This window comes from Tribolium castaneum, chromosome 5 (assembly GCF_031307605.1).
Source record: "Tribolium castaneum strain GA2 chromosome 5, icTriCast1.1, whole genome shotgun sequence".
NCBI lineage: Eukaryota > Metazoa > Arthropoda > Insecta > Coleoptera > Tenebrionidae > Tribolium > Tribolium castaneum.
Genome location: NC_087398.1, coordinates 10,969,542 through 10,981,969, shown reverse-complemented (window position 1 = coordinate 10,981,969; position 12,428 = coordinate 10,969,542). Strand labels below are relative to the sequence as shown.

At 33.2% G+C, this 12,428-nt stretch overlaps 1 protein-coding gene across 7 annotated transcripts in view; it reads left to right on the top strand.

The window, feature by feature from the left end:
* Window positions 1-12,428, top strand: part of sky (skywalker) — a 31,663-nt gene that overhangs the window by 17,191 nt on the left and 2,044 nt on the right. Inside the window, exons 4-10 of one of the 7 annotated variants that reach the window (XM_015979991.2) lie at window positions 2,975-3,121; window positions 4,888-5,241; window positions 6,329-6,358; window positions 8,554-8,640; window positions 8,916-8,957; window positions 9,811-9,969; window positions 10,017-10,234. In XM_015979991.2, coding sequence (XP_015835477.1) covers window positions 2,975-3,121; window positions 4,888-5,241; window positions 6,329-6,358; window positions 8,554-8,640; window positions 8,916-8,957; window positions 9,811-9,969; window positions 10,017-10,234 — 1,037 coding nt within the window. The remainder of the gene's footprint in view (window positions 1-2,974; window positions 3,122-4,887; window positions 5,242-6,328; window positions 6,359-8,553; window positions 8,641-8,915; window positions 8,958-9,810; window positions 9,970-10,016; window positions 10,235-12,428) is intronic. The other 6 variants (XM_015979992.2, XM_015979993.2, XM_015979994.2 and 3 more) reach the window with 6 other exon arrangements.

The following is a 12,428-nucleotide window of genomic DNA, read 5'->3' as shown; positions in this document are numbered from 1 at the left end:
CATTCCATGACGATCGCGACGCATTTTTATTCGTTTTCATTTTATAATAACAAAAATAATGAGGAGCAAGAATTGAAGTTAATAGGACGCGGGATGTTGTGGGAGAGTCCAAGGGAAGTTGTCACAGATTATCTCGTCGCATTAAATTGTTTGGTATGCGGTGGGGTGACGTTTTCAAACATCAAACCATAAAACTTCATTTGTCCATTATTTAATTTATCCAAAGAATGATGTAAACACTGGCACAAGATGGTAGAAAAAATATTGAATAATGGACGGGATCAGAACTATAAAGGTTTGGAAGAATTCCAATAAGAATCACCATCTGGAACTAGTTTGTAGTTACATTACAAATTCGTGTAACGAACCCAATGATAATCTGTTACTGTTAGTTTTTATTACGTTCCTTGTCTACTAATAATTCTATTAATTACGTTAGGAAGATCCAAAGACTGTGACGGAAATAATGACCGGTTCTTGGCTATGATTAGCTACCACGTATCCGGCAGTGGTAATTAAAAGAAGTAGTACAATAATGAATTTAAATAAGATCACCTAATTATGACGTCGGTATTGTTATGGATTTTTTGTCGAAAACCATACAAGGTGGTTCAATAGTGTTAGAGCAACTTCATGGATAACACATTTTTTTCAAGCAACTTAATTTTTAATTTTTATTTTAATGTATTTTTCTTAGTAACAGTTACTGTCGTAATTGTTACTCTTTTGTTTTCCAATATTTTAGGATTTAATTATTGTCGAAATTGTAACGTGAAAAAAGGTTTAAACATTTTTTATAGTAACTTAGTTGAATGATTTTTAGCGCTACCCAAAAGATGATCTGAAACTTTTGGAGTTAATACTATAGATATCTAAAGGTTAGGATATGAAACGACGGACAAATAAAACGTTCCCGTCTTTGATGGTTCCGTTAATGTCGCTAAGTACGTAAATGCGCCAAATTGTAAACGTATTTTTCGTTTTAAGAGAAAAAGAGATGAATGTAAAGGTGAAATGTAACTTTAATCTTTAGTTGACTTATACGCCCGGTATCTTTTGATGGAAACTGATGAAAAATTAGAGAATTAAATTGAAAAAAGTGGAAAAAAATGCTGAAAGTATTTGCGTTTTATGTGAATTATTGCAATTATTTAGTTTGTAATGTTGATTTATTTAAAAAGTTTTTGTTAAAATATCTGCCAAAGACGGTCAGTACCTGGGGCCTGGTGGCCCAGTGGTATAAGCGCCACTTTTGACGGGTGAGGTCGGGGGTTCGAACCCGTATCAGGTGTAACAATTTTTCTATAAAAAAAAGTGTAGAAAAGGTAAGGAAACAATACGTAAACAAAAATAAGAAATTGAGAGAACACATAGACGTGTAAACGTAAAGCGGAGCATAAAACTGAGAGAAATAAGAAAATAATGCGGCAAAAATGTAAAAGTACCTACGTAAAGGCGCCAAATTGTAAACGTACTTTTTGTTTTCCCAAAGTCCTTAAAAGACTCTCAAACGACGAATTTGCTTCATTTTTCCGGTAGTCAAGTATTGGAAAGTTCATTCATACTTAAACCGTTGCAGATAGAAATATGGCGTCGCTGGCTTTTTTGAAGGAAATTTAATTCTCTACAACTTTGTTTCTTACACTTTTTTTGTATCTTCAACTGTATTCCCAGCATTCGTAAATTTATAAGCTGAAACGAAAATTCTGAGCGATAGTTCTTTGCGCACCGTCGCATATTTATCAAAACACTGGGAATACGGTTTAAGATACGAAAAAAGTGTTAGGAAAAAAGTTTAGAGAATTAAATTTCCTATAAAAAAATCCGCGACACTATATTTCTATCTTCTACAGTTTAGTTATAAATGGGTAGTTAACCCATTACTTGATCACCGGTAATAAAAGGAACAGTTGCTTCACCACCTTTAAACGTCTTTGGGGCCTAAACTGTTGATGATGCAAAAAATGCAAATACGGTTAAAGTTACAAGAAAAATGTTAGGAAGAAATTTATAGAGAAATGAATTTTCTTTAAATATAAATATAAATTTCTTCCTAACATTTTTCTTGTAACTTTAACCGTATTTGCAGCGTCTTGAAAAATACGAGGCGAAGCACAAATTTTAAATCTTAAATATTTTTTTTTGTTTTTTATGAAAATTTTTGTCGTTAGTTTTCATTTTTTTCCAAGCAATTAGTGAATTGGTTGGATTTAAATTAATTTAAAACGATTTGGAACCGACACGGTATAATGCTCGAAGCGCCCTCATTTTTACTCTGGTGTACTATTTCTTTGGGTTCAGTAAATCCTTTTGTATCTCGTTTCCTAAGTTATAGTCCTCCGTAGTTAATACTAATTGCTAAAAAGGATTTGAAGAAAATTAATAAAATCATTAATAAAAAACACTGAAACAGGCTTTCTTACAACTTTATTATTATTTATGTCTTCTCAGTGCAATTACCCCGGTATCTTAAACAAAATGTTTGAAAAATAAATCATTTTATGACAGATTTATCTGCTCTTATCGTGATTTTTCTTACATTATTCAGCCGTATTATCATTTTGTTGTTATAAATCAGAACATAAATAAATCAATTATTATTAAAATCACTGCAATTATTGTTCGGTGAAACCGTTTTTCCAAAAATTTGTTTTTTTTTGGGAAAGTTTAATTAAATTGTTTTGATACTTGTGTTAACACGGTTGTAATCTAACCATGACATGAATGATGAATGATAGATTTTCCTGATAATTGAAGTAGTTCTCAGAATCAATTCGGAACATGCTGTTTCGTTTTTTTTTTAATTAATTGAGAAGTGGAGAAACAGTGCCAAAAGTTGGCAGAAATAGCTATTTTCTTGCTAAAATTGTACTGTTTATGTTGATATTTTCTACAATTCGATAAGAAACGCGTATAAGTTGGAATTTTTGTTATCATTTGTAAACACTATAAATAAATATTGGTTTTTCTGCAGAAAGGGGCCGCTGTGCACCTCCAAAGACACTGCAATAGTTCGCGAGCCGAACGCATCTACATGGACTGGATCTGGTGGATATTTCAGGGACTCCCCTTCCAGCATTTGGTCAGAGTGATGGACTGTTTTTTTCACGAGGGTATTAAAGTGAGTCAACTACATAACATTTTTCCCAATTGTACAAATCCAAGGTGTGTATTAATATACACCGGGACTCGTGATTCAGGACGTCAGTTGCCAAGCGAAAAGTTTTTTGGCATTGTGTTGATGTTTACTTTCACAGCTGATTGTGATATTTCGGTACGGTTTTTGATGTGTGATGAAATTTTCACCGAGGAAAATCGATGATTTTTATTGTGTAACATAATTACGGCGATTATTAAAGTGCCCACCCGAAAAAATGTACTACCCGTGGTAAAAATGTGAACACGTAATATTTTACATGTTTCAACTTCTTGGTGGTGCATTTTTCATGTCACATAGTTTAATTTTGGTGCTGATTGGCAAACGTCCAGATTTGATGTTCGAACAGTAAATAATCGAAACTGAGATTCTAATTGCGTTGCTAAACCACATGATGGAAATGAAATCCAGTGATTTGTTCGCACCGAGTAATAATATTGACTATAACCAGTTCCGAAATGTATATTTTACTTCATGTAAGGATAAAATTACTGCACTGGCGGGTTATTAATTATAAAAAATCACCGGTTATTTAAATTATTAAAATAGAAACGAAAAAAACTCAAATTTGGCCTTTTATGTTTTGCCGAAATGTTTGACTAATTGTTATGTTGGTTTTTAATTGAACAATAAATTAAATGCAGAAAAGAGATTTATTTTAATCGTTTTGGAATGTCTAAATTTAAAGTAAAAAAAATGCGTAGTGCCAACTGTTTCTGGCTTCTGGTAGTGCAAAACAAAATAAATTCTGAATAATAGAACGTTCTGTACATGCTATACAGCGTGGAATTTTTAACTGGAATAAAATTCATAACCTTGATTTAGCCGTTTTTTGTGAAAATTCGCGAAACAGGTCAATTTTTATTTTTCCTTGCCTACTATTTGCTGCATATGGTTTTTGTTTACCTTTTGTCAGAAATGCACAGCCCCCTTTAACTTTTTTTTTTTTCAAGTGTAATGGTATGTCAAGTGACACCTCGTATGAAAGCTCTTTTCTCAAGCATTTCAAGGCATTTTTTCAAAGCCTACGTGATAAAAATATAACCAATTTTATAAATTGAACATTATTTAATGCAACAGTTGTTCAAACCGGGCACCGTTTCTCTCTTGGAAAATAACATAACGATAGTAGTATGAATTTCTAACATTTTGCAACATGTCTAGTGTGATTTGCCTAATTTCAACTTATAAAAATTACTTTTAATTTTTTATCGCGTGGGCTTTGGAAATATTCAGAAAACAAAGAATGCGTTGTATTCCTTGCAAAGTGCTCTTTCACATGAGGCGCACTTGACATACCGGTACATTTGAAAAAAAAGTTAGAGGTGGCTGGGCATTTTTGAAAACAAAAGCCGCATGCATCAAATGATGTGCAAAGAAAATCAAAAATCGACCTGTTTCAAGATTTTTTACAAAAACCGCTTATATTCGAGTTACAAATTCCACACTGCTTTAATTTTTTTTCGGGGCATTGACAATATTTAGAAAACAAATAGTGCGTTATCTGCTTTCGAAGTGCTTTTTTTACATGAGGTATCACACGATATACCGTTACATTTGAAAAAACATTTGGAGGTGGCTGTGCAGTTTTGACAGCAAATAAACAAAAACCATGTCCACCATGGGCAAGAAAAAACAAAAAGCGATCTGTTTCTGGAATTTTTACAAAAGTTGACTATGATTTTTATTCCAGTTAAAAATTCCACACTATATTATTTCATTGCGTGCAGGTGCTGTATAGGACGGCGATGGCGATTTTGATCCTTTTTCACAAATCGTCATCATCGCCTTCCTCCGAATGGCTAATGGAGATCCAGAAGAACGGTATCGACTCAGCCTTGAACAAATTCTGCAAAGAAATGCCCGTGACGCCGCAGAAGGTGTTAAAGGTTGCGTTCGGTATCCGAGGCTTGAGTTCGGCTTACATTTCGCGGGTCTTCATCCGGACCGAGATGGTTCTCAAAAGCAAAAATGTGATAAACGGGTCACGACAATTGGTACGGTCGCGATCAAGCGAAAATCTTCCAAACAGCCAGAGCCAGAACAACATCCAGATGGTGTCGCATACGCTCACCATCAGAGAGGTAAGTCTCTTTGTGGCTTCACCACACTTTCCGAAAAAACTAATCGATTTATAGGCCGAGACGCGACTTGGTATTATATCTAGTTTTTTGTGTTTTGCTTTTTTGGTGATTGTTTCTTTAACTTCGGTTATGGTCTTTTGTACATATTTTTCTGTAGTTGTAATTTTTTGAGTTATTTTTTGTATTTTTTGCTATTATTATAGTGCATTGTTTTTTTTAACACAATAACACCTAGTTTTAGCGTCGAAGCGTGCGGCTTGAATTGATTCGTCGATTGACCTGATTTCAGCCTCATTTAAATATTTGTGATTCAATCTACGAGTCGATTTCCGTGTTAATTTTTGAGCAAATCAATTATTACGTCGAGAAATCGCACTGTGTTAAATTATATCGGACTCCTCCATTTTTCTTATCTTGTAGGAAATGGAGTAGAATGTCGTGCTTTCGTGCAACGATAATGTCGCCAAGGTAGCTATAAATTTGAAGTAATTGTGGGATAAGACCGTAAAGGATTTTTCGTCGGTGTTCGTGTGCACAACTTTTGAAAACCAATCTCTAGTCTGTCCCAACAATAATGGAAAAATTTCGCAGGAACGAAAAGAAAATAAAGTCGAGAAAATAGATAACACAAATAAACAACAAAAGTATAAACACAGCCGAAAATAGGATTTTTTTTTGATAAAATTTGAATCAATAAGTCGGTTTATTTGGTTGAGTTGTGCAAATTTATTTCGATTATTATTTTAATGCAGTTGCGAGTTGTGATTCGATCATGATCAGAGAGAGAGCACGCTTCGACGTAAAATCCGCACCTAAAATTAATTTAGCAACGTCTGATATTCGCGCGATAATAAAAAGCCTTTGAAACAACAAACCAATATCCTTTAACCATTAAAAACAATCATTTTATTAATAGTTAAAGGATCTCGAGTGGCTATTTTTGGACTCATGTTCAATAATTGAATTTGACCGCGACCACTGGTGACATTTCAACATGTCACGTGTGGTCGTTTTGTTTAGTATATTTTTTGTTATTTAATTTTTTTAATGTACGGCACTAGTGTAGAGACATTACTTTGCATTTCAGAGAATGTCCGAAGAGATGTACAATGAAATGGTATTGTATTATTCGATTTTTCTAAAGTATGCAGAACATTTTTGTCTTGTCTACATGTTACATGTCATTCGCGCCTGAACGGCTATTTCGGCTTCGTTGCTCTAAACTACGGATATCTAAAGGTTAGGGTATGAAACGACGTACAAATAAAACGTTCCCATGCGCGATAGTTTCGTCACTGTCGCCAGAGAGCGCAGTTGTTCCATTACTTTGAAAAAATTGTTGTATTTGTTTAAAAAAATACAGGCAGATAGAGCATTAAATTCTTAATAGTAAGACATAAACATAATCCAAAAATTTTATTCTAAACTTATTTAAAAAAATCTAAACAATTTCAAACCAGTTTGCACTCTGCTCCATATTTTTCCAAACGCTGCGAATACGGTTACAGATGCAAGAATAATGTTAAGAAGAAAGTTGTAGATAATTAAATTTCCTACAAAAAAGTCCGCGAGACCATATTTCCATCTTGAACCATTTAGGCCCCAAAGTCGTTGAAAGACACTCAAGTGACGAATTTGCTTCAATGCCGGTGGTCGCGTAATGAAAACTTAATTTATACTTAAACAGTTAAAGATAGAAATGTGGTGTCGCGAACTTTTTTGTAGGAAATTTAATTCTCTACAATTTAGTTTATTACACTTTTTTTGTATCTTCAACCGTATTTGCAGCGTTCGCAAAAATATAAGGTAGAACGCACATTTATAGTTCTGTCATAATTTTTGCGCACCGTCGCATATTTATCAAATCGCTGGGAATACAGTTGAAGATACAAAAAATGTATAAGGAACAAAGTTGTAGAGAATTAAATTTCCTATAAAAAAGTCCGTGACACCATATTTCTATCGTTAACGGTTTAAGTATAAATTAACTTATCGTTACTTGACTACCGGTAAAATGAAACGAATCCGTCGCTTTACTGTCTCTGAACGTCTTTAGGGCCTAAACCCTTGATGATAGATATATAGTCTCACGAACTTTTTTAAAGAAAATTTAATTCTCTACAAATTTCTTTGTAAACTTTTTGTTGTATCTTTAACCGTATTCACAGCGTCTTGAATTTCAAATTTTAAATAATTTTTTTCTCATATTTCTTATAAAAATTTTAGTCGTTAATTTTTCTCAGTTTGTTAAAAATCCAAAGCTCAACATTTGTGTATTTTTTCCAAGTAATTACTGAAGCGCCCTCGTTTTTACTCTGCCGTACTATTTTTTTGGGTTCAGAAATTATAACTCCTAAGTTATAGTCCTCCGTAGTCTAAATCCAAGTACTGTGTGAAAATAATGCAGCTGAGATGGCCGTTCCAATACTGAAATGTATAACAGAGTTTCATCGAAGACATTTCGCACTAATTTCACTAATGACTAAATCATGCCCATTTTCATTGTTACATTCCTTTCGCTGTATCTCGACACGGTGTTGTTTTTCATAATTTGAGCTTTTTAGTTTGGTTGCTTTTGTTGGTGTAATTAAATTCGGAACGATTTTGCAAGCGTTCTAAGACTAAACAGATGAATCTTCTTAAGTCGTTTCTTTAAATAGATTTAAGCTGTATGTTTTGCGAAAGTTTATGAATTTGTTTGCGTTCCACACGGGATTTTCTTACTTGGTATTCTTTCCTAGCGACGAATTTTACCAAGCCTATGCCGTTGGCAAGTTTTCAACAGCTTTGTATTGTGTGTTCTTTGCCAGTATATTTATCTTTTTGATAAATGCATTTCCTTTATTTATTCGCAGTTATTAATAGAAAAGTGGGGAACAAACAACAGAAAAGTTCCAACTTTGTTACACATTTTTATGTTTTAAACCGGAGCTTTGAACCTTGATAAGAGCCCATCTTTAAAACAAACACTCAGCTATCTCTATTTCCTCCGGAAAAAATCCAAATTGCTCGATCGATCCGCACGTCGTCTCTTCACTCAGCATTGACATTGAGAACCTCCAGCATGTTTGCAGGACTCAATTAAAAATAATTGTGTTGTTATTTTCTGTCGGTATTGTTTTTAAATTGGTTCTTTTGTTCGAATTGCCATCGCTAACAATATGAAGGAAGAGCCAGTTCCGATTTATTTTCTCTCTATGTTTCGTTGTGTTCCCATTTTTGATTTATTTTTCGATGTTCGTTGTTGGTTTTCCTACCAAAAAAATATACTAGTTGTGTTATTGTGTTGGTTGTTTTCTGCTGCTAATAAAGGGAGCACACTCGCCAGGTCCTCGAACCCTCTCCATGGGTATCTACCCCATACAGAATATCAACTCACGCATTCTCGACCACCAGGATGTAAGTTGATGGACGTTGCTGTTTTTTCGTTTAGTTTTTCGTATCTCGAAACGTCCTCTCGGAGCAAATGTAGGTTTACTCAAGGACCTTTTATGCATCGATAAGTACTATTGTATAAATTTTGAAATAAAAGTGCCTCTAAAAACAACATTTTGCGGTATTATTAAAAAACTCCATTAATAAATCACTGGTAATAACAAACACATTTAAAAAAAAAGAAGACTTGAGTAGAATTCGAGTGTAGGACCCTGATGCATAAATATTTTTCATTCTAGCTTTCTATGGATGGGAAAAAGAAGAGAAAGGGAAAGACGTTGGTAAAAATCGTGTCATTTAGCACTGAGTCAGTTAAAAGTCGTTTTGTTTCCTTTTGTTCTGTTTATTTATTTACGAACCGACAATGCGAAATAGGTTAATATTTCAAAGCAAGTTTATAATTTTAGCCCGGTGATAATTATAGTTGAGCAATGGAAATACCGTCGTGTTTTCTTCTCAAACACCCTTCGATGCACGAAAGGTCCCCTCTGTTGACAATTATCCTTTCGAAACATTTACACAAATACTCGTTACCATCCGTCAAACGCTTGATCTTTGCTTAAGTCATTTGGGCATCAATTAACAACTTTTGTTATGTTACTAACCGCACGTTTGTTATGCAAACCAACCACTAGTTGTGTAAAGTTTTGGTTTTCTCCCTCATTTTCTTATTATTTTTTTAACTTGAATTTAAATGGTGCCAAAGCGCGCAGTAACGTTCGTACAGCCAACTGCACCGTAAAGATAAGAGGTAATTTTGACCAGTGGATCATCAGGTGTTACCTAACACGTTGGCCAACCTAATTGTTTTAACCCCCTTTCTAATGGTGGGTTTTGTCATTAATCACCTGGGGCTGTTTGTTGCATATTATTCGGTCGAGGAGAAATTTGACACCGGACGGTGATTTTCTAATGTGTTGCAATGTACGAAACAAGCCCACATGGGAAAATTTTCTTACAGTCTTAATTTTTCGATTCAAAAACAGGAAATATTTTATTCCATGGTCAAATTATTTCTATTTTTTTTAATTATTATGTTGAAAAATTTTGCGTGAAAATGTGCAGTTCGCTGGCGTTACTGCGCGCTCCAACCGAACCGAACCGGATTGAAACCGTTTCCTTGGTGGTGTTTAGCTCTTAACACTATGGTCCTGGTTACCAGTGAGGATAACAATGTACCAGCCGATATTGCTATACACGACAGAAGAGCACGGATGTTCGTTGACAACGTTCTACGTCCGTGTCGAGCACCACGAACCGACGCTGCTCATGATCAAAACGTGCAACAACGAGGTGAGTTTTCGGTTATTCTAAAGAGAAAATTATTAATTGTGTGGTAGGTTTTCGGTGCCTATTGTTCGTCCAGATGGGGCGAAAGGAACCAAAAGGACGACCGAGGCAACCGTCAAGCGTATTTCGGTACGGGCGAGACGTTTTTGTTCTCGCTGTACCCAGAAAGGGCCAAGTACCAATGGGTTGGTATTGAAGGTGATAAGGTGGGACATGGGGCCGAATTGTTCATGGCTGCCGATTCGAAAATGATCACGATAGGAGGAGGGTAAGTGGTGGTTACTTAAAACAGTTATGGTTTTTTTACGCATCAATTAGTGTATTGTTAAAGGGTAATAAGTGTGTATCTCGTAAAGAGTTTTATTAGCGCCTAACAATTGTGAAACAAACCAAGGACGACGTGTTATAAAATGTAATAAAAATGACAGCTGTTTTATGAAATTATGATAAAAATTAGTCAAATAGTTTTTTACCTCTTCGCATAATCACTCTAATTAAATTTGCTCATTGTTTGAACGAGAAGTAGCTGTTTTGGGCTAGTTTTAGCCAATGAATAGTGTAATATCTAATATCCATACAATTTTTATTACAATTGTGCTACACTTTTTTAATATCTGCTGCTTAACTCTAGTTATTTCGATTTAAAGGTGGGATATGACCTCAACGGCCCCCACACCATTTTGACCAATTTTAAGATGAAATAGATAAAGATTTTATAAGTGAAATTAACTGTTCATGGCAGTTCATTAAAACTTGACAAACTATTTAAGGGTTTTCTGTGACGTTCAAGACAAAATTTTGTACAGAATAGAAGTCAGTTTGCGATATTGTAGAAGATTTGTTAAAAATATTTAAAATGTTTTTTTCAGAAGTTTCGTGTTTATGAAGTCACGGTTTCTGATTTTCTCTTATTTTTTTTTAAATGAAATTTTTAAAAGAACTTTTACACAAAAAATATTTTCAATTTTTATTAAAGAAATCGGTCACATAAGTTATCAACGTCTTTAAAATTTGATGTATGTGTGAAAAAAAATTAAAATGCACTTACCTTATAGCATCTAGTTATCTATTTCTCAACGCCAACGTCGCGTTTTCTCTCAAAATTAGCTGTTATGCAGTTTAAAAAAATAGTGGCTAATGTAATTTACACTGTCAATGAGAGATTAATAAATATTTCACAATTTTATTTAAAAAAATAATTCGGCGTTTTTATACTTTTGGTACAGCTGATAGAACGGATCTACTGAAATAAAAAAATATCTGTAAAATATTTTACTGAGTTTGTTGGAATTAATTCGACTTTAATTTAGATAATTAAAAAAAAGAGAGGTACTTCAGACTTAGCCTTAAATACTTATTTGACAAAGAGTTTTGTCATTGATTTTTGTTACACTACTTAATTTTTTGGTGTACAGAGAGTTGCATTATTGAGCACATTTTCGGGTCATTTTTTGACAAAATAACTTTGCTCGAAATGGCATTCCGTTATCGTCTTTTGATTTCGACTTTTAAACATAAGTTGATATTTTAGCGAATTCTTTATAATTCGTGTCATCGTTATTATAGAAAATACACATTTGAGATAAAGAGATTACAAGGCTTTTTTCCAAAGAATTAAACAGTGTATTCATCGATTTTTTATTATTAACCTAATATTAATAACATAATGATAAATAAAAAATATACGGGGTGGATTTGCTAAAAGTATCTTTCACTGTATCTCTAAAACTAATAGTCGCACCGAATTCAGTGTTTGCTATTAAGTACTTTATGTTTTTCTGTATGTATGTGAATTTATTCAGGATTTTTTAACCTTTCCTTGCATTTAAAATTAATTAATTAAGGGTTACAGAAACCGAAATTAAAAGTTAATTCATAGTAATTAACTAATTAAACTATTACATTAATCACGAATTAATTACGTAAACAGACCCTTGTTAAAGAATATTAATATGAATAAAATTAAAAACATGAAAACATTACTTTATCGAAATTTTATGATTTCTGGTGTTATTCTGCTTGTAAAACAACGATGCCTAAATAAAGTTTTCGAACAAAAAGTTCTTATAATAATTTTTAATAGCAATTTTTATTTTATTAATTGTATTTGGGGCTAGCGCCATTTTTTACGGATTTTTATTACAAAACAATATTTAAGAATTGCTTGTTCTTAGATCACACAAGAAATAACAGTTTTTTGCAGCTACTTAACAGTAATTAATGAATTTTAATTAGGAATTGTTGAAAAATAAATTCACAGGTGTAAAGAAAAATAAAAAGTATTTAATTGTGCTAACGTTAAATTCTGTTTGATTATTAGTTTTTGAAATATAGTAAAAATATACTATTAACAGACTAACCCTGTAGTAGAAAGCAAACGAAATGCCTTTTTTTTTCAAAACCCCACTGTGAAATTTGCTATTTGAACATTACTGTCTCAATTATTATGATTACTTATTTTA